Source organism: Xyrauchen texanus, chromosome 5 (genome assembly GCF_025860055.1).
Source record: "Xyrauchen texanus isolate HMW12.3.18 chromosome 5, RBS_HiC_50CHRs, whole genome shotgun sequence".
Lineage (NCBI taxonomy): Eukaryota > Metazoa > Chordata > Actinopteri > Cypriniformes > Catostomidae > Xyrauchen > Xyrauchen texanus.
In genome coordinates this window covers 3,897,931-3,919,636 of record NC_068280.1, presented here as the reverse complement: position 1 = coordinate 3,919,636, position 21,706 = coordinate 3,897,931, and the positions used below count along the sequence as shown (strand labels likewise).

The 21,706-nt window shown below is 38.4% G+C and overlaps 2 protein-coding genes across 3 annotated transcripts in view; one reads left to right on the top strand and one right to left on the bottom strand.

Moving 5' to 3' along the window:
- Positions 1–1,753: 1,753 nt before the first annotated feature.
- On the top strand, positions 1,754–16,416 carry LOC127644212 (neuromedin-K receptor-like). Its single transcript, XM_052127275.1, has 5 exons — positions 1,754–2,127; positions 4,810–4,998; positions 10,110–10,260; positions 15,032–15,228; positions 15,339–16,416. Exons 1-5 carry the CDS (start codon positions 1,760–1,762, stop codon positions 15,634–15,636), a joined length of 1,203 nt encoding a protein of 400 aa, XP_051983235.1. The 5' UTR covers positions 1,754–1,759; the 3' UTR covers positions 15,637–16,416.
- A 3,400-nt stretch (positions 16,417–19,816) lies between these two features.
- LOC127643727 (phospholipid-transporting ATPase ABCA1-like) overlaps positions 19,817–21,706 on the bottom strand; it is a 41,889-nt gene continuing 39,999 nt past the window's right edge. For both annotated transcript variants that reach the window (XM_052126564.1, XM_052126565.1), the window contains exon 50: positions 19,817–21,597. In XM_052126564.1, coding sequence (XP_051982524.1) covers positions 21,457–21,597 — 141 coding nt within the window. In that variant the 3' untranslated portion in view covers positions 19,817–21,456. The remainder of the gene's footprint in view (positions 21,598–21,706) is intronic.

The following is a 21,706-nucleotide window of genomic DNA, read 5'->3' as shown; positions in this document are numbered from 1 at the left end:
CAAAATCTACTTGCAAGAAAAAAGGTCACTCCATTGCACACCAACACTTGCATTGTGCCACGAGTCATTATTCCCCCTTGTGAAGTGGAAGGAAGTAACTGTTGATCTGATTCATTAAGTGTGCTTCAATCAGCGCTTAATCCCTTTTAATTGGAAGAGCTTCTCCCCAGGCACTGAAAGAGAGTGTGTGAGCCGGACTCCTCCAACAGGTGTTAGTCAAGGTTGCCAGATCTGCATAAAAGGGCACCTTCTTCCCGGAGAGCTCAAAACCTGCGGAAGCATCAAAGGATTCGTGAAATGGTTGGAGATGAAAGGTTCATACCACCTGAACCCGAGGTGCGTGGTGAGATGTGTAACATGCCCTTTCTGTGGTTAGAACTCACATAGACAAACACAGACACGAGTGTACACACATATACACAAACATGCATATACACGTGTGCATATACACCCATGCTGAAGGTCTTGATGAGGAGGATTTTAAAGGGATAGTTCACCCAAAAATTGTAATTCTGTTAGTAAATGATGACATTTCAAACCTGTAGTTATGTTTTCTATTTGGAAAATCTTCACGCTTTTTATAAGGACCATGGCTGGTGGTGGGGGGGGGCATCTTTTAAGTACCATTTAACAGAGTTGGGGAGTAACGAAATACATGTAATGGGATTACATATTTAAAATACAAAATACAAGTAACTGTATTCCAGTACAGCTATGGTACACTCTGTGGGGTTTTAAAATTTGGAGCAGCAAAAATATTATTATTATTCTAAGAAATATTCGTTATTGATTATTTATAATTAATTCTATGAAGAAAATTCATGTTGGAGCATAACTTTTTTTTTCTGTAGTAAGGCCTTTGGTATTAGTGCAAAGATGCACTGCAAAAATATTATTCTTAATGGCAATTTAAATATTGTTTTTCTTTACTGAAATATCTAAAAATCCTTAAAACAAGTTTGTTCAAGTAGCAAAACTGCTTATGATTTGAAATAATGTGCCAGTGCTGAAGAAGTAATCCAAAGTAGTTAGATTACATTACTGAATTTGAGTAATCTAATGGAATACGTTACAAAATAATTACAGCATGTAATCTGTAATCTGTAACAGAATACTACCATTAAAGTAGTCCATATGACTTGTGCACTAAATACAATAGCTTTGTGTGGGACAAAGGTTGAAAGTTGAACTGAAAACCTAAATATCGATTACGTATTAGAATACTCAACTACACAATTCATGAAAATGCACATCCTAATAATTTTCATGATAGTTAAGCATATTTTCCCTTTAAACTCTCTAGACACAATAATTAAAAAAATGGCATAAAAAAAGTTATTTGAATATAATGATATAATATATTATATGTAGAATATATAATATTGCAATTTTAATATAAATAATGTATTATAAATATATATATATACATATTATGAGTACTATGGAAATTATTGTAAGGAGTGAAACAGTGGGGTACAGCGTTACCCAAACCACTCAAACACTAGACACACCGCCTGCTTATGCCTCTCCGTCTCCATATGAGCAGCAACCTGTGGCACCATCTCCAAAAACGTCACCGCTATTCTGGACAGCGCAACTTTGTATGGCGCACCGGTAACATGAGGCTTCAGCTGGAGATGCGCATAACTCTATACAGGCACCAATAGGCTTTATATATCAAAACAACTTGTACACTGTTTAAGAAGGGTAACAGAAGGGTAACAGAAGGGTAACAGAAGAGTAACAGGGGAGCTTTACAATGGCTGCTCCTCAGAGCGCATCAAACATAACGCGCAACTTAACGAATCAGTTCATGCAGCCGGCGTGGCGCGTCGCGGTCTGGTCTGTCGCCTACAGCTTCGTGCTGGCGGTCGCCGTGTTTGGAAACCTCATTGTAATTTGGATCATTTTGGCCCATAAACGGATGCGCACCGTGACTAACTACTTCTTGCTCAACCTGGCTTTCTCCGACGCATCGATGGCCGCTTTCAACACGCTCATCAATTTCATTTACGCGACGCATGGAGAGTGGTACTTTGGGGAAGTGTACTGCAAGTTCCACAACTTCTTTCCCGTCACCGCCGTGTTTGCCAGCATCTATTCCATGACAGCTATTGCAGTCGACAGGTAAGTGATGCTTAAGATCAATCACACCATTTTGATCATGTATTTACTTTAATACAGTAATAGATGAGATCATTGATTCCGGGTTCATGTGGTCATGAAAAGCCTGGAAAAGAAAGGAAACTTTTATATGATATAAATAATTTATCTATTATTTGAAACTATTTGTGTTTATATTGTATCTATTAAAATAGCAAAAGTTTATATATATAGGCCTATATATATTGCTATTTTAATAGATTAAATATAAACATAAATACATATATATATATATATATATATATATATATATATATATATATATATATATATATATATATATTTATACTACAGGGCTGTTGAATGCTTGATTCTGATTGGTTGAGAACGTTCTAAGGCGTGCAATTATTTTCAGGGAAACGCACGGCTAAAGTAGTTCCAGGCATGTCTTGACCGCATTACAGTTCCATATCACTTCGCGTAGTCAACCGTAATAACGGAAAATAGGATACAATTCATAACAAGAAGTGACAGCGACAAATCCACTTCAACTTCAAGAGGATTTGTCACCAGACACAGCAGCCCAATACGTCGTTGGATGATTTGAATTCTGTCAGCCCAATGCGCTTGATCTGCCATTTTCGATGTCTGACTTCACCATCAATGGAAACGTGCAGTTTAATTTTAATAAATAAATTCGTTCGAATTAACGAATGAATTATAACGTATGAATTAATAAATAAATTAAATAATATGACGCACATGATTTTCTGTCTCATTATTGCAACCTCTGTCTCTCTAATAACTACACTAATAACTGCATTAGTCTGCTGTCAGTGGCTCAAACCTCCGTTACTAACTCTAAAATGACGTTTTGGAATTATCAACGGAGGCATGGGATTAGATGCGTAAGAAATTAGTCCTACATACAAGAGCGTTTTAATGACAAAAACTTGACAAACGTCTAGAATCACATCATCTGAACAATGTTTCGAGGTGTGGTAACTGTAGTATAAGCGGAATAATTGACTCCGGGCCGTTGAATTATTAGAAAAATAATGCACACCCGAGGTGTAACTCCGCTTCGCGTCGTGACCGCATTACCACCCCGGGTGTGCATTATTTTTCTAATAATTCAACGGCCCGTCGTCAATTATTCCTTACATAATTTTATTATATATTATTATATTTATTATATTATATATATATATATATATATATATATATATATATATATATATATATATATATATATATATATATATGTATATATATATATATATATACATATACTACAGGGGTGTTGAATGCTTGATTCTGATTGGTTATTGATATATTGGTTGATATATTATATTATATATTAATTTCATCTAAATAATATATTTTATATGTATTAATAAAAAAATAAAAAATAAAATATATATATATATATATATATATATATATATATATATATATATATATATATATATATATATATATATATATACACACACACACACACACACACAGGTACATATATTAAAGTAATATTTACATTTCACATTATTATTGTATTATTAACTTTAACTTTATATTATTTATATTAATAAATATTAATTTATATAATATTAATTAAAAACTTAGTCCAATATTTTATAAATTATGTTTATATAATCTATTATTTTAAACCATTTGTATTTATATTTTATATATTACAGTGATTTTGATATATTAATATATGCATTTTATATTATTAAATTATTTTATATATTAAAATGTATAATGATATTATTAGAAATATTTTATTTATTACAATCTGTAAAAGTCATGGAAAATGGTATTATAAATTTTATTCATTATTTCTATAGTCATATAAAAAAAAGTCATGCATGGAAAAAAATTGGTAGCAAATGTCCTTTCCTGGTTGTACTCAGCTCTAAAATATAGTAACTAAATAAATAAAATAAAATAGTTCCTCTTTGTGAGTGCAATCTCTGAAAATGTATTTTTTAGAAATCCTTATCCATTAATCACAAGAGACTGGAAAAGTCTTGTAAATCAACAGTCATTAAAGTGTTGGAACCCTGTTAATTTAGTGATAAAACACTGGTCTACTGGTTTTGATGAACAAATAAGGAGAGCGGCAGGTTTTAAAGGACCACCAAACAAGATACTGTGCTTTCTCCCTCATGCTTTGACTATCCATCTAGAATCTCAAGGAAGCCCACAAACTGAGAAGCTTCATTTAAACCCTGCAGTCATCTAACTTTAAAATGAAAAAGAGGAAACCTCATTTCCTGCTGATGTACCATAGGGACACAGCTACAGCTCAGACAGCTCAGACAGGATCACAACATCCTCGTGGGTACCATCGTTAGACTCTTTTATCCATATTTAGCAAACCATTTAAATAGGCTCACACTGTTCAGTTTGTCATTCCCATTTATTGCAAATAATGAGATTGATAAGATCTGACAGTTTGATCTGCATGATCCAAAAAAGGGTGGGGGGTGCTTTTCTTTAATTAAAAGATTACAAGCTCAGTCGGTGGCTCTGGAATCATGACCTCTGAAGTGCTGTGTATAGGAGCCATAAAATCTGTACATTATACATGAGGTCATGGTCTGCACCCCTGCCTCCTATTGGTTCTTATAACCAAATGGTTACACATTCGTTATTAGGCTCTCAAATGCAGTGTGGATCACCAAGTTTTTCTTTGTGCAGGTACATGGCCATAATTCACCCACTAAAGCCCCGTCTGTCAGCTACGGCTACTAAAGTGGTGATTCTCTGTATTTGGGCACTGGCGGTGGTTTTGGCTTTTCCCCTCTGTTTCTACTCTACCACAAGAACAATGCCTCGACGAACCGTCTGCTACGTTGCCTGGCCAAGACCTGCAGAGGATTCGTTTATGTGAGAGATGAAAACATAATATCATTTTCATTATATATATATTTATATATATATATATATGTCTGGATCTGTATTATATTATTTTACTTACTCACTGAGTGGTTCTGTACCAAAACCTAGTGAGCTTACTTAGATGGCAGCATTTTAGGATATCATAGGCATAAAGCCCTACTAAAAGGTAGGCAACATACTGTAATTACGCTCCTCTATATACTAAGATGTCTCCTTTTGGCCAAATTCCAAGACAGGATCCCAATCTTACAGTCCATTACAACAAGCTCAGTGGAAAAGATCCTAGAAGGCACGTGACGCTAGAGAAATGTTGACCATAAATATACTTATAATTAATTAAAAAGTTATTGCTAAATAGTTCAATCCAATTAAAACTTGACTATTTTACCCTATATTTGCGTGTATTATGTAAGATGGAGTTGGAGTTTAGCGTTGTTAGCTTAGCAACATGCTAACTTAGGGCTGGGTGATAAAACGGTATCAATATTTGTCTGACAAAATACCTTTTATATATCGATGATAAACTTTTGAGTCATTTTCAATATTTAGCCTATGTTCTACATCCAGTCGATTTATAAGGTACATGTCACTAAAAACGCAAGCAGTTCGGCAAAGTTATACAAACAGTTTGCTAAACTGAATCACAGACTGTTAGGAAGTATTAGCACGTTAGCAACTACATAGCCCTGCTGTCATGGAAACCGATAATGAGGCTTTGTGATCATTAGCTAGCTATCCGGCTAATATGATATTGTGTACCGAACAAGACATCACTGACAATGCGATACAGTTATCGATACACAACAGCAACTCTGACATCAACACCACTGCTTTTAATTAATGTACTATTTACTTGAACGTTTTTTCATGATCTATAGCGCTGTCACAGACAAGAGAGTATATTTTCTTCTTGCGATGCTTATTGGCGGTTAGCAATCCAGTTATGGTGCATTACTGCCACCTACTGAGCTGGGTAGTGTTGCACCAGCTGTGCATAAGGTCTTACGTAAGGGGCGTAAAGTTCACACTAAGGGCTTAGTAGCAACTAGCTAGTCAGTGCTTAATTTGGTTGCAACACCTGTTCTTAAGGCAAGACTTAGCTAGTAGGTCATAAGCTCTCCGTAAAATTATGCGTAGTCACATAATATGACGTTTACCTGTATTGATCCAATATACAGCCTTCAACTTTGACACAGAGGTGTTAAAAAATAGTGCATTTTAGTTTATCTTGTTACGGTTGATTTTCAAACCTTGTTTGCTCATGTAACTGTCAGCTGTAATACATTATATACCCTTTAAAATACGATACCCTGAAAACTGCACCGTTAGATCGCTTTCACGCTGAAGAGCCGCTTAAAAATACGATTTTTTTCTTTTTCTCGTAAATGTCAACGTCATACTGTATGTTGAAACGATTAAAGCATCACAAGAAAGGCTGTAAGTGGTGGTGGCGTAGTGGGCTAAAGCACGTAACTGGTAATCAGAAGGTTGCTGGTTCGATCCCCACAGCCACCACCATTGTGTCCTTGAGCAAGGCACTTAACTCCAGGTTGCTCCAGGGGGATTGTCCCTGTAATAAGTGCACTGTAAGTCGCTTTGGATAAAAGTGTCTGCCAAATGCATAAATGAATCAAACATCAGCTGATGATGATGAAATTGTTGAAATTTCTTTAAAAAGAGGTCACTCACGTTGTGTAGGATTAAATCCTAAACTGAGTATTCTTTAAAGGTAGCTTACCCTCAAACAAGTTATGTTTACAGTACATTCATTATTGAGGAATGCATTCCTCCCCATTAATGGTATGAAATGTATATATATATCGCCCAGCCTTATGCTAACCCCAGACTATTTACATGAAATGTTAGTTGAGGTTTGTGCGCTTTGCGTGGGGAGTGCAATTTGAATGACGTTGATAATTGCTGCCAATAGAGTGCTCCAAATCGGTCATGTATGAGGTTCTAATTAATTTAGGATGCTACCTGGTAGACAGCAAGGCAGCTCACTTAGTTTTGGTACAGAGCCACTCACTCAATCACTCGCATGATTTCACAATGGCCGTTTGACTTTTCTTCTGCTGTAATGTGTATTCAGTCTGCACTTGGTCCACTCCTCAAATATTGGTAAAGCTCTTTCTTACTTTGCATTTCCAACGATCTTGACACTAACAGCCATCTGTCAGTGAGGCAAGAGACGCTGAAAACTAAACACATTAGACACCAATGGCCAACTAACAAATGGTGGGTCCACCATTAACTGGTCATGACTTTACCTTGAATTTGTCAAAAACAAAAGAGTGTAAACACAACTAAAAATGTGCTTGATGACTCACAATCCAAATTTCTTGGCTTAATGTCCCAAAGCATAAAGGATAGGGTATACTTTGTTTTTTCACGTGCAGTTCTGTCTCTTGCACGGTCTAGCGTATACTCTTTTGAACCTGAGCCCAATCAAACGCAGTCAACATATACACATTACAACTCTAGACAGATCGAGAATTCGGTGCTGGTGATGAAAATCATAGTATACTTTGGCCTTATAATGCTCTGTACTGGCAGTCACCATGTTTGAGAATCAGATTAGGCTAGAAAATACTTCATGTAAGTATGCAAATGCAGACACGATTGCATTGCAAGCACGCAGCCCCACTAAACATATTTAATGTGCTTCCATTCTTGCGTTACTGTGGTAGTAACAAACGTACTCAAGTGGGAAATAGAGTTACCTTCAAATGTCTGTTATTAGATACTGTAGCTGGTAATAATATGTTAACTTTAATTAACTTTCTCAGCAAGATTCTTCAAACTGGGCCTCTGCCAAGACAGCTTATTTACTAAGAGAAATTAACCACAGACGCAGACATCTACCGCTAATGTCTACTTTAGCGCTTCTTGCTGAGAATTGCATTGCGCTTGCTTTACGGAATGAACTTTGAGCTTTGTTTGCATTTCCAAACTTGTGTAGAGTCTATTTCAGACCTTATTTGCATCATTTTGGCCCATAAACGGATGCTCAAAGTGGCCTATTATTTACCAACCGGGCTTTCTGATGTCTTGATGTGCTTGCCTACTCACAATCCAAATTTCTTGGTAAAATATCAGGCCTCAGTCATTAAATACTTTGTTTTAACATTTGTTGATTCAATACTTTAAGCTAGTGTATCCTATACAGAGGTCGACTGATATATCGGTTTTACCGATTAATCGGTACCGATAGTTGCTTTTTGGAACTATCCGTTCTAATTCCTTTTTTATTTTCATTATTCCTCCATGATGCTTGGTGGCCTGAAGCCTGAGTCCCTGGTGTGTTTATAGTTATGCACTGAATCTTAATTTTTCCTGGTTATCAGGGGCGGACTGGCCATCGGGAATACCGGGAACAATCCCGAACGGCCGGTCCATTTCAGGCCGAAGACCGGCCGGTGGTCAAAGAGTTTTTTTTTTTTTTTTTTTAATGATACGCGACCGCCTAACCGGCCTCTCAGCTGCAGTGGAACGCTGTGTGTGTGTGATTCAGACCGGGCCAGACCAATACTTTCAATCTGAGGGGGATACGAGCGGCCCCTCCCAACTTGGACTGATCCTCGCTTTTCCTGACATCCGATTGGCTCAAACTAGGCGCCGATCAAAGGAGTTTACTTTTGGTCATGTTTGGCGGGTTTGTGTGAATGCAACAGATACTGAACGGTAAAAATGGCAAAAGAAGGAAGAAGAGAAAGAAATGGGTGGGGCCGAAAAAATAAGAATTAAAAAGAAAAACAATTTGGCACAAGAGGCAGCTAAATGCGCCAAATTAACAGTCCTTTTCCGTAGTGGAAAGAGTGCTGTGGCAGCCGGAGGTGCAGATGAGGAAGGACCCAGCAGCATGGACAGGACAGGTGCACGATTAGGGATATATTAGTGATTTATTATACACTGAAATTGTTTATATTTGCATTTAAATATAGGCATTTATTACATGGCTTGGTAGAATTCCAATGTAGGAAGAGAGAAGAGGAGGAGCAGGAGAAGAGAGGAGGAGGAGGAGCAGGAGAAGAGAGGAGGAGGAGGAGGAGGCGGAGGAGCAGCAGAAACCAGGAAACAGACAGGTAGAGGGGCAGTGTGCAAGGCTGGGTAGGCAATCATATTAGGCATATCAATCAATCAATCAATCAAAGCTTTATTAAGGACACACACACACAAAATAGAAAAATACAGCACAATATTACATATTTACATATAGGATAAAATGCCAATAGTTCCACATACTAGATAATAACCTGACTGAAGCACAGATTGAATTAGAAAATGTATTATTCTTAGTCATATTTATTACTGATGTTCTTCTCATGTTCTTCTCAGCTGTACAATCAGTAAGCAGAGGCAGGGTCCAGCACAGGGAAACTGAGCCAGGGAGAGTTGAAAGTGAGGACACACACACACACACACACACACAAATCTCTATTTTATGGGACTGCATTGTGGTTTTTGAGTATCTGAGTGGGTATTTGTTAGTATTTGTAACCATTTTATCACTCCGACTGACTGTACACATGACATGCTGGTAGTTAGCAGTATACTAACTATACTGTGACTTATGTGTTCGAGATTAGGTTTTGCTGACCTGGTTGTGTTCAGTGCAGTGGTGACTGGCTTATACAACCTGAAGAGGCAGGTGTCATCCTAAAATTTCTTGAAGGTCTTCAGTGTAATCTGATTCTCTTTATACCATAAAAACACTATTAGAATTAAAATAACTGCAAAAACTCCTTCTGCTCGTGCACCAAGGGCACTCGCGTAAAAGGCCTCTCCATCTTAAAGTCCCGGGCTGAATTTCAGTCCCAGTACGTCCCTGCTGGTTATTATCGGGATTTTGATTGAACAAATAAACTGCATCTTGGATTTTATTTATAAAGGACTCTTGTGGCCTCTATGTCTGGGCCCATCACAGACAGGAAAAACGAACACATTTTTGAAACATTCAATAAATCGATTTTAGCTGATTAATTGGTTAACAACCAGTTCCATCACTTTAGTTATCTGCGGGATCTGCCAAATAAACTATCGGTCAACCTATGATACTATATAAAGACCACTTGTTCTTCCTCTCCCCACCTGTGTAGGTATCATATCATAGTAACAGTGCTTGTGTACCTGCTGCCTTTAGTGGTAATGGGTATTACCTACACCATAGTAGGGGTTACACTTTGGGGAGGAGAGATCCCTGGAGATTCATCTGATAACTACGTTGGACAACTACGTGCCAAACGGAAGGTAAGAGGCCAAACTAACTTTTCGTCTATTTATATTGGTGCTGAGGTTTGCTGAGGGGTCTAAGAATGGAATTACTGCATAGACACTGTTTTATGAGATCAAGTCTGGGGCTTTCAAATAATTAACTCTAATAATTTCACTAGTGCATTTGGGAACTTGGTACTAAGCCTTAAAGTCTTAAAGCTTTAAGGAAAACAATGGTAGACTTGGCACAAGAAAATGCTTTAATACAAACTCATTAACCATGAGGTTCCCGCTTAGCCCCTTAACTTTGAGTCATGCCTTCATCGATCTCAAATGACATTGACGAGTGGTGTTAGACTACTAAGCATGGTAAAAATGACAATTAGACAGCGATGCATAATGAACTGCAGCAGAACCGTAACAAGGATATCAGTTATTGGGGGGGGGGACAATCTGGCCATTTATGATTATTGGAGGGACTTGTCCCTCTCAAAGTATATTGTGGTTACGGCCCTGCTCTCATGTAATCTTTTTGTCCTCAGAAGAATTGTGTATGAAGTGAATGGCGGTTTAATGAAAGGCACAGCTCATGCATTTGTAAATCATACAAATGAATCTATAGATTATCTGTTACCTTTACTGAGTGAGTTTAACTGTATCGTTACAGCTGTTTGATAATGTTCTGCAGATTAAGGTCATGGATGGTTTATCTAGCAGTTGGAGCTTTTGTGAGCCGCAGCGTTCACACACACACTTGTGCACGTGGAACAATGATAGTTCCCTCTCAGGGATTAATAATCTCATATTAATAACTGTCATCTCCCTATGTAATCCGGCACTTTTGTTTGTGATGTAGAGATTACCGAGTCTGAGTAACTGTGGGATTGTGCTGGATTAAAGCACTTGCTTACCTTTGTACAACCCTGCTTTCCAATGCCCATTCATTCTTTTGCAGCGCATGCTGATTGGGTAGAAGGTGGAAGACACAAGTTAAAAAAAAGAAACTTAAAAAAAACTGTAAAAGTAGGCACAGATGATCATAATTATCCATATTAATGCTATAGGCAAAAAGATATGGTGTGTTACATGGAAAAATTAATTTTCACCAAATAGAAGAGCAAAAAAACATATACAAATATTTTACTTTTGTTTTTAAAAGGCTTTTTTATATTTTTATTAGAGCTGTTGATTAAACGTGTTAATTCAGTGGGATTAATTCAACAATACTGCATTAAAAAATGTATGCAATTAATCATGCCCCCGCACCATAATAAGGAAAGTTTACCGTCATGTTTTTACAAGTCCCAGTCAACAGGGGGCAGTAAGTGCAACTCCAACTGAACAGGCTGCATACAGCACAAGATGACAAAACGTTCAAACTCGACGGTACGCAACCGTCTGAATGCAGGGTTCTCAAAATGTTTATTTCTCAAACTATGTTTAACTTCACACATCGTCCTAAAAATGCTGTGGGATGTCGGACAACAATAGTGAGTCATCAGACGCATGTGTACATAGACGCATACTGAGAAAAGCTCTTATAAGTGTACATCGGACAGACTGACAAATTTAAGTGCAAAATAGATTTCTATGGCCTTATTCACAGTAGCGCCATCTTTGATTTTTGATGGAAATGACAAATGAGGCTGTGAGGGATAAACATACAGTCTCTTCAATGGGTTGTAAAGTTGTTTAAAGTGTTTTTGGACCATTCGCTGAAGAAATATTGAAATAAATGTCTTTCCAAGACGCTTCAGTAAACATAAAACTTCAGATGTGATCTAGGAGCTAGTGAGAGCTTTATACAGTGCATGTCATTGAAGAGATGTCTGTCTGTCCCTCACAGCTTCGTTTTCATTCCTGTCAAAAATCAAAGATGGCGCCCCTGTGAATAAGGTCTATGGCAGGCTTATGTTCAGTTATATGGAAATGAACTACAGTATTTATTGCCTTCTAAAACGACTTATTGTTGTACCTAATCAATGCTTTACTCATCTGCCGCAATATTATCTGAATTATTATAGTTACATTTATGCATTTGGCAGACACTTTTATCCAAAGCGACTTACAGTGCAATTATTACAGGGACAGTCCCCCCGGAGCAACCTGGAGTTAAGTGCCTTGCTCAAGGACACAATGGTGGTGGCTGTGGGGTTTGAACCAGTGACCTTCTGATTAACAGCCCTAAGCTACAGCCCTGTGCTTTAGCCACTACGCCAATTAATTGCATATTTAAATTGTATCGATTGACAGCCCTAATTTATACATAGCAAAATATTTGTATGGTCATGGCCTGGAGGGAAACTGTTCCACTGTGGATCCATAGCTAAATAAAGTCAACCGGAAGGTATTGGGACACATCCTTACTTTTCGTACGTCTTCGTTTACGCCTCTCATCCACACTAGACTGGAGTTTTCTTCCATCGAAGAGTGTTTTCAAAACGCTCTCTATTACCGCATTCTTTGAAATATTATGATTTTAAGAGACTGGAAACATGAAAATGGATTAGTGTGGTTGTGGCCTTCCTGTGGACATGGCTATATTTTAGACTCAAGCCATGTCAACACTAATCCTTATTAGTTTCCTAATGACATCATTTTCCAAAGTGTGTGCTACTTGAAAAGAGTTTTTCGAAAATCTCCATTTTAGCCAAACTTGCGTCAAACTATCATGAAAGGGCAGGTTCGCTCTTAACACCCGCTGGTAGGTTTACGTCACACCTAACCTTTCTCTGCTTTGTGTAACTGTCAATCAGAGATTATTCGCAAAGCAACTGAGTCCCATTAAACTACAGCAGGGTCTCTTTAGAGAACAAGACTTGTCACTTGAAAGTCACTTGCTTTCAGAGACAAGGTGCAAATGAAAGTGTTCATTGATAGATGATGGATACTGTTCCTTTTACTCCTCCAATAGCCTTGTCTCAAATAATGTACAAATTAATTAGGCTATTTGAGAAGTTGTGAATGGCCTTTTAAAGGTTGTCATGTGCCAAACTGAGTGAAAGACCCTAAGTCTAGGACAAAGGAAGATAGTTGTATATCATTTGCAAAAGCGACAGATACCTGCACATGGGATGAAAAAGTTCAACGTTAACAAAAAAGATGGTCAGCAATAAAGGGGAAAGATAGGACGTGCAAGAAAAGGGTGCATCTTTTGTCTTGTTGTCAAACTTTCAATCAAGTTTATATTGCCAATGTCTAGGATTTTGTGTGGCCTTATGTGGTTTTGAAGAGTCAGTCTAGATTTTTGCTCACAAAATTGCCAAGCGCTATAAATTGCGCTAAATTGGCAGTTCCATATTCCAATCTTATAAGCCAACATGATCACATCAGCACATCAGTATTTTCACACTGAAATAAAAATTGTAATCCAGTGATGGTTAGGTTTAGGGTGGGGATTGGTTAAGGGCACATAATATAATACACATTCCTATTGACTGCATTGCATTGTTTACAACTGAAACGATACTTACCCGTATATTCAACAACACTTCCAGCTTCGGCCACTAACCAGCCCTGCTCGCCCTGCTCCTAACAGGACTCGAACCAGCATATCCAGCGTGGGAAGCGGATGCGTTAACAAGGCTAAAGGCTACAGCCTCTAGCGTCAATCGCTAGTGCAGTGAGTAAAGACGATGACTTCCACCCATGGAGTTCGTGAGTTTGAATCCCAGGGCGTGCTGAGTGACTCCAGCCAGGTCTCCTGAGCAACCAAATTTGCCCGGTTGCTAGGGAGGGTAGAGTCACATTGGGGTAACCTTCTCGTGGTCGCTATAATGTGGGTCGCGTGGTGAGTTGTGCATGGATGTCTCGGAGAATAGCGTGAAGCCTCCACATGCGCTAAGTCTCCACGGTAACACGCTCAACAAGCCACGTGATAAGATGCACGGATTGACGGTCTCAGAGGCAACATCGTAAACGGAGTTTCATCCTCAGCCACCCAGAATGAGGCAATTGATTACGCCACCATGAGGACTTAGAGAGCATTGGGAATTGGTCATTCCAAATTTGGGAGAAAAAGGGGAAAACATTTTAATAATAATAAAAACAAGTTTGGCTTTGTTTATAACTCAGACCAGCCTGATCTGACATGAAATTCGGCAAGTGTGTGCTGATTTTTCTTTAGCCGAAATCGGTATACGTTGACCAAATTTGAAAACACTGCCTCCAGAGGCTAAAGCGGTAAGTGTTTCAGAGCATATAAACAAGTGTGACATCCATTTAAATCCAGGAGAGGTCGCCAGAAGCTAGTTTATAGCTAGCATAATTGTTTTCAGCTGAACAGGGTGTAAACCAGTGAAGAGAAATGCTTTTTTAATTTAATCTACCTCCCAACCAAAACCCAAATCTAACCCTAACCATTAGTAGAGACAAAATGCAATGTTAGGGACAAAAACGCAAGCTCCTAGTGCCACAAGGGAAAGTAAATGTTGTTGAGCAATTCCAAATATGTCAGATGGGAGATAGGGCATGTCAGTGAGTTGACATACTGTTGCCGATCCTAGGGTACCGGAACTTTTGGAAACAGCATGGAGACTTCCCGTGAGATCGTGTTGCAGCAGCTCAGACGTGTGAGCTTCTTAATATTCAGATTTCGAAAATGTGTTTTGTTCACAGAACAATGGCAGCAGGTGGCTTTGAGTCGACAGATGGAGACTGTGAACAAAGTTTTTCTATCAACTGAGCAGTGACTCTTTCTGTGCAACTGATGGTGCTGTTTCATTCTATGAGTAGAGAAGCCAAAAATCAAGTATGCTTTCATACGCCTTATGTTGTGAATATAGATTATAATTTCCTCTCTCCACAGGTGGTGAAGATGATGATTGTGGTGGTGGTGACCTTTGCCCTCTGCTGGCTGCCCTATCATGTGTATTTCATTGTGACGGGCCTGAACAAGCGACTAAACAAGTGGAAGTCGATACAGCAGGTCTATCTGGCTGTGTTATGGTTGGCCATGAGCTCTACAATGTACAACCCAATTATATACTGCTGCCTAAACAGCAGGTAATTAAAACTCGTTCTCAAACACTCGTACAGTACATTCACTAATAGTGATAATATTAGTATTTGAGATGCCATTAATTATGTCAATGCGCTGTTTTTTTAATTTGCAGGTTTAGGGCAGGCTTCAAACGAGCCTTCAGGTGGTGTCCCTTCATCCAGGTGTCAAGCTACGATGAACTAGAGCTCCGTCCCACCCGACTCCACCCGCGCAACCAGAGCAGTATGTGCACACTGTCACGCATCGACACCAGTGTACATGGCGATGACCCTCGCCATAGCAACCGAAAGAGCACTAAGTCTCCGGGTCAGGTTGAGGTCAGTGATAAAGATGAAAACGCACCAGGTGTTCAACACACTGTGCACAGAGAGCCAACTTTTGCAACCAGTTTGAATAAAGCTGCGGTTTGAATTAACCATCAAATATGAGCATTTCTAAAAGAGACGTGTACATTTCTGAGACTGTGTTGCAGATTTACAGGAGTGTGGATGGTTTTAAATCTGCAATTTTGTAAGTTAGGAGTGTTGAATAATGTATTCTGTTGTATACTCCACATTTTGGCAGCTTATCTGGTATTCTGTGCATATATGCAGAGCATACATACTTTATACTGCAGTAATAGTGAGATTAGTATGTAGTATGCTTTTCCAAGCACAGCCAACGTATCTCGATCTTTTATGAAGTGTATTGTTTCAGTCTGCTTTCCAATAAGGAGGGTTGGGCTCCAAATTTTAAGTCAAGTTTTAAAGGAATATTCCAGGTTTAAAACAAGTTAAGCTCAATCGACAGTATTTGTGGCATAATTTTGATTACTTAAAAAAAAGAAGAAGAAGAAGCATAAATTGAGGTTACAAGGAGGCATTTACAATGGAATTGAATGGGGCCAATTTTTGGAAAGAAATGTGAAGCTTATCATTTTATAAACGCATTTACATACATTTTTCTGTTAAAACTTGTGTATTATTTAAGCTGTAAAGTTGTTTAAATGGATGTTTTTACAGTCGTTTTTAGGGTCTTAGTGTTTACATGTTCCATTGCCATGGGAACAAAGTTGTAAAATTGGATTTACATTTTCACAGAAAAGTTTAGCAAGAGATTTTATAACACTATAATCATGCTTTTCTTTTGTTTTGTTTTTTTGATTCCTCCCTTTTTCTCCCTAATTTGGAATGCCCAATTCCCAATGCACTCCAAGTCCTCGTGGTGATGTAGTGACTCGCTTCAATCCGGGTGGCGGAGGACGAATCTCAGTTGCCTCCGCGTCTGAGACCGTCAATCCGCGCATCTTATCACTTGGCTTGTTGAGCGCGTTACTACGGAGACCTAGTGCTTGTGGAGACTTCATGCTCTTCTCCGCAGCATCCACGCACAACTCACCACGCGTCCCACCGAGAGCGAGAACCACATTATAGCGACTATGACCCATGTGACTCTACCCTCCCTAGCAACCGGGCCAGTTTGGTAGCTTAAGAGACCTGGCTGGAGTCCCAAAGCACGCCCTGGATTTGCACTCGTGACTCCAGGGGTGATAATCAGCGTCAATACTCGCTGTTCTACACATGCCCCACTAAAATGATTTTAGTGGGGCATGTTTAAACATGTTTAAACACATATTGTTTACATTTTGTGGCTTTACTTTAGTAACAGTATTTTAATGTGTAACATGAAGTACGAGTCGATATTAGTTTTTGTGTTAATCAAGCGTTTTCATTTTGTGCATGGAGCGTGGATGCTGCGGAGAAGAGCATGAAGCCTCCACACGCACTAGGTCTCCGTGGTAACGCGCTCAACAAGCCACGTGATAAGATGCACGGATTGACGGTCTCAGACGCGGAGGCAACTGAGATTCGTCCTCCGCCACCCAGATTAAAGCGAGTCACTACGCCACCACGAGGACTTGGAGTGCATTGGGAATTGGGCATTCCAAATATGCTGTCGATTGAGCTCAACTTGTATTGAACTCATGATGTGTGTCATGAGATGAATCGATGTCACACATTTTCCAAGAAAAAAGGAAAACTAATATTAGGAGGACAATGGCTGTAGATAATGTATATGGAGTTACAGAAGTAATAAATGTATATAGCACGTCAGTAAAGTATATTTTTGTGTCCGGTTCACATTTGATGTATCATGTTCCATATTTATTCCAAAGTGTGCAACATGTGTTCACGTATCCGTGACACACCAATGATGTTGTGCTTATCGTTCTTGTTTGTATTGTAAATGATGTGCAGAATTACATTTGACTTGGTGAAATCATTAAAAAGCCGTAATAAATACTTGTAAATTGAATTACATTATGACAGTTGATGTTTTACCAGCTTTTAAGCATGCTTTGTTTTAATATGTCTAATAATGTTAATATGCTGCTTGCTGTTATCACATTGTTTTGATGTTGAGTGTGAACAAAGATTTATTAAAGTGAATAACAGAAATGATTAGCTACAACCTTTGTTGAAAAATAATAATAATAATAATAATAATTTCCCCAGTGTCCATTTTGTCATTTCTGCCCCTCAGAAAGACACAAAATGCATGCTAACACTCTTGCTATTTAACATACTATTTTAATAATAGAATTAAAGTTATGCACGCTATATGCATATTTATATACATAGACAAGATTGGCCAACCATATTCAGTTCGACTGTTGAGCCTTTTTCTGAGAGCACATCATGCCATGATCTGTGATTCAATACTCGTTATAGCTAGTCGTAAATCATCCCATCGGGATTTATTATGAGGGCTTGTTTAAGGACCGTCAATGTTCACCTGCGTCAGACATGCTTGTGTAGCGTCTCGGGTGCGTTGCGTCATAAACATAAAATGTTTAGGTCACTGTGTCAAGTTAAATATAGTTTAATACTCAATCTTTAAACACATCTTGAGATCCCTTAGATCGCATTTGCGCTCCTTCGAGTGTTTTGAACACAAGAATGTAACTCATGTTTGTGTTGTTCTGCTGAAGTGTTTCTTCACTGTATAAACTGTGTGTTGCTCATACAGCTGAAGTTTCACTTACTGCCCTCTGGAGTAAACAGGTGGTACTACAAGCTTGAATTTCTCAGGAATCTTCCTTAATACGGTGCGATTAATTGCGTTATTTTTTGTAAAATTAATCACACGTAATTAACGCATTAAATCGACAGCCCTAGTAAATATATATTTGATGACAAAGAACAATCTCTAATATTCTGCCCTCCCAAATTAGACTCAGAACCACCCCACCCACCCTTAACCACGCCACTGATGTGAGTATGGGTAACGTTGTTTGGCTGGTCATTACTAGTTTTTGGTTTGTCAACGCTGACATTATGGCAGGAAAATTTGACACGTCAGCTGTTTGTCTTTATCAGTTTCACAGATGTAGTGGTGTAGTGGGATAAAGCACATATCTGTTAATCAGAAAGTCACTGGTTCGAACCCCATGGCCACCACCATTGTGTCCTTGAGCAAGGCACTTAACTCCAGGTTGCTCTGGGGGGGATTGTCCCTGAAATAAGTGCACTGTAAGTCGCTTTGGATAAAAGTGTCTGCAAATGCATAAAAAAAAAACCTTGGAGTAAACAAAACACGGTGGATGTGCTTCGTTATTTAGCACGATTCCGGTGAATCAATATTTTTTGTACTGCTCATCCTTCTTCCATCTTTTTGTCTAGGCATGTACCGATATGAACATTTTTGGCAGATTCCAATTTTAACAACAACAAAATAAAAGGTAGATAACGATACCAATATTTAGCAATTTACCTTATTTTGTCATTAGATCACCATTTTACTTATTTACTTAAATAAGAGGTACAAAAGCTTTTTTATTGTTCTAACAATTAATGATTTCCACTGAACATTGGATCCATTGAACACATGGCAGGCCAACATTTTAAAGAGAGCCACGATGAAATATATACAAGATAAAAAGATTTAAAAAAATTACTAAATATGAAAACATGATTGATTTTTGTACTTCTAAAACATTATTGCACTTCTGTTCTTGCAGTTTGAAATGCAGCCTTTTAATGTTAAGTAATCGCTCGAGGCCATAATGTGATTTCAATCTTAATTCAATCAATCATGAAGCATTGATGATCATCACACCAGTATCTCAGTAGTCAAAGTCTGCTGGTTTCAAAGCGATTTCAATGGTTTCCCTTATCATGTAGTAGCCTATCACCTATCGTTTAGTGCCGCTTCCACAACTATCACACACGTTTATGGCATTTTCTCCGTATTAACGTGAACGAGACAGAATAAAAATGCAATATTACATGTTCTTAGGAGTGCTAACCCTTCTACATAGCGTGGCTTTTATTAGTAATTATTTAACGACTCCAATCGGTGATTCAGTCACTCACTCATTTCATACTAATGGGTTAGGGTGTCCTCTAATCCTCTAATGTAAATATACAGAAAAGGCTACTGAGCGCAGCTATCTGAACGGATTGAAAAGACTTGAGTGAGTTGAATCACAATCCTTGTAAACTTGACCCCTGATGTAGACCGTAAGGCCTGAAATAACCTTCAGTCTTCAAGCTTTAAGTGTTTTCAAGCTTTTTTTACCTTTAACGAACAAACAATTGACACGAGAGAGAGAGTGAAATAGCTTTTTAATATTTAATATGTAAACACATACATTGAAACATAAAATAACGGCCACACAGAAAGTCTTGTTTTGATAAGCATGAATCTCAAGACCAGTTTAACATTGACCTTTATAAAGTGCTTCAGTTTTGGACCAAAGACAACACTTTTTTGCCTTCCACGATATTCAATGTGCATTAGGGACTGTTGCCTCTTGAGATTTTCTTGAGGTTGTTTGACTAAAGAGCACCTCATAGATTTGGAAAAAATCAATTGGTGGTACCTCATCGCTTTTGGTCACTTCGGCTTCATTGTAGGCTAATAAGTGTGCCAAGGAGAGCATTGGTCGAGATTGTCCAACTGGTTATGTGGTGAAACTAATATAACAAATGAAACTAATCATTTACACAGGATAAGGAGGCACATCCTCAGTTATTCATTCTTGCACACTTAGACATAGGAGAGAATGTAATTTCCATAAAAAGTCCCCTAAAAAAGGCCCCAATGTACTATGAAACTCTTGATTTAAATCACAATGATAAAAATTATGTTATCCAATGTTGACAACATCTTTGCTTGATACAGTCATTTGCAAAGATTTTAAACCTCTCGACTTGGTTTGGCACAGACGTTTGCTTCTGTACAGTTACACACATTTGTACTTGCCTCTCCTTTTGCCCGTTTTATTGTACGTTTTCTTGGAATACTTCTATGTAACAACCATGAATCTCCTGCCGAAGTTCCACCATAACTCTTATCAATGGTCACATGAGTATACACGTTGATATCCGTGAAGAAATACTTCAGAACTACAAAGCTAGGATGGCTCCCGTAGCTGGACAGAACACATGCATGCAAGCTCACAGGTGTCCCAAACCATGTCAAGCATGCCACAAACTTCCAAATTCACTTTTTAAAAACCAGCCACAAACATCGGTGGAACTGTTTTCAGTTCTGTCTTCACATTACAGGTCAAAACCACCGTAGTTATGAGGACAGTGTGTTCTTAAGGGAAAAGGCCTTGTAAAAATCGGTTTCGCCCGTTCGATTCATGTCCAGTAATGGCTGGTATTGTTTCAAGTTCTTTCGTGGAGCGTTGATTCAAGGCACCACACACTTTCAAACACTTGACAATAGTGAAACATTGCACATAGTTTCTACAAAATAGCATTTCAGTATAGTTTTAAAAGCATATCTTAAAAAATTAAGTACAAAGACAAGGAACTCTTGCTGAAATGCGTTATTGACAGTTCTTAAACGCTAAATGAAAGAGATGAACTTGGGCCCTGAATTAGACATCTCGTTGGCAGTGTCTGATTGATATTTTCGGTGGAAACTTCGCAGAGGTCTTGTCAATAAAATATTCACCACAAGTGGAGCGAACAGCTTCAAGTTTCACACCATGTGCGAGCATGGAGCACCAGGCTCCGCCTCTCGGTCATCAGTGTATTTCTTCTTTGACTTTCTCTCCTGTTTTGCATTGATTTGCATTGTTTTGTTTCAGTAGTGTGTTTAAGGTCCAACCCCTCTCTTGTGGGCTCACACTCCCCTGAAATAGAACAGAAACCTAAAGAATAAAGTAAAAAAATGACACGCTAGTCCTCGAAAAGTGGATTTTTGCACATCCGTTGAATGGCGGTCTTGAGGGATCAGACCACGGTCTCTTTGGCCTTCTCGTCTATGAGGAAGGTGCCAAGTTGGGAAATGTCCACCACGGCATCATTTTTGTTCATGGAAATGTCTTTTAAGTGGTCCTCATCACTTTGGTCCTTGGCAAAATTGACAAATACCTTAAAAAAAAAACAAATAGACAAACATCAATGTCAGAATGGCTGCCATTTACAGAACATTGTGTTTACTAAACCCTTATTGCAATTCATGGAGATCATTTTTCCATGT

Coding starts and splice junctions, on each gene's coding strand:
- LOC127644212 (XM_052127275.1), top strand. CDS start 1,760: ATGGCTGCTCCTCAGAGCGCATCAAACATAACGCGCAACTTAACGAAT. Junction 10,261..15,031: donor AACTACGTGCCAAACGGAAG/GTAAGAGGCCAA, acceptor CTCTCTCCACAG/GTGGTGAAGATGATGATTGT. Junction 15,229..15,338: donor TACTGCTGCCTAAACAGCAG/GTAATTAAAACT, acceptor TTTAATTTGCAG/GTTTAGGGCAGGCTTCAAAC.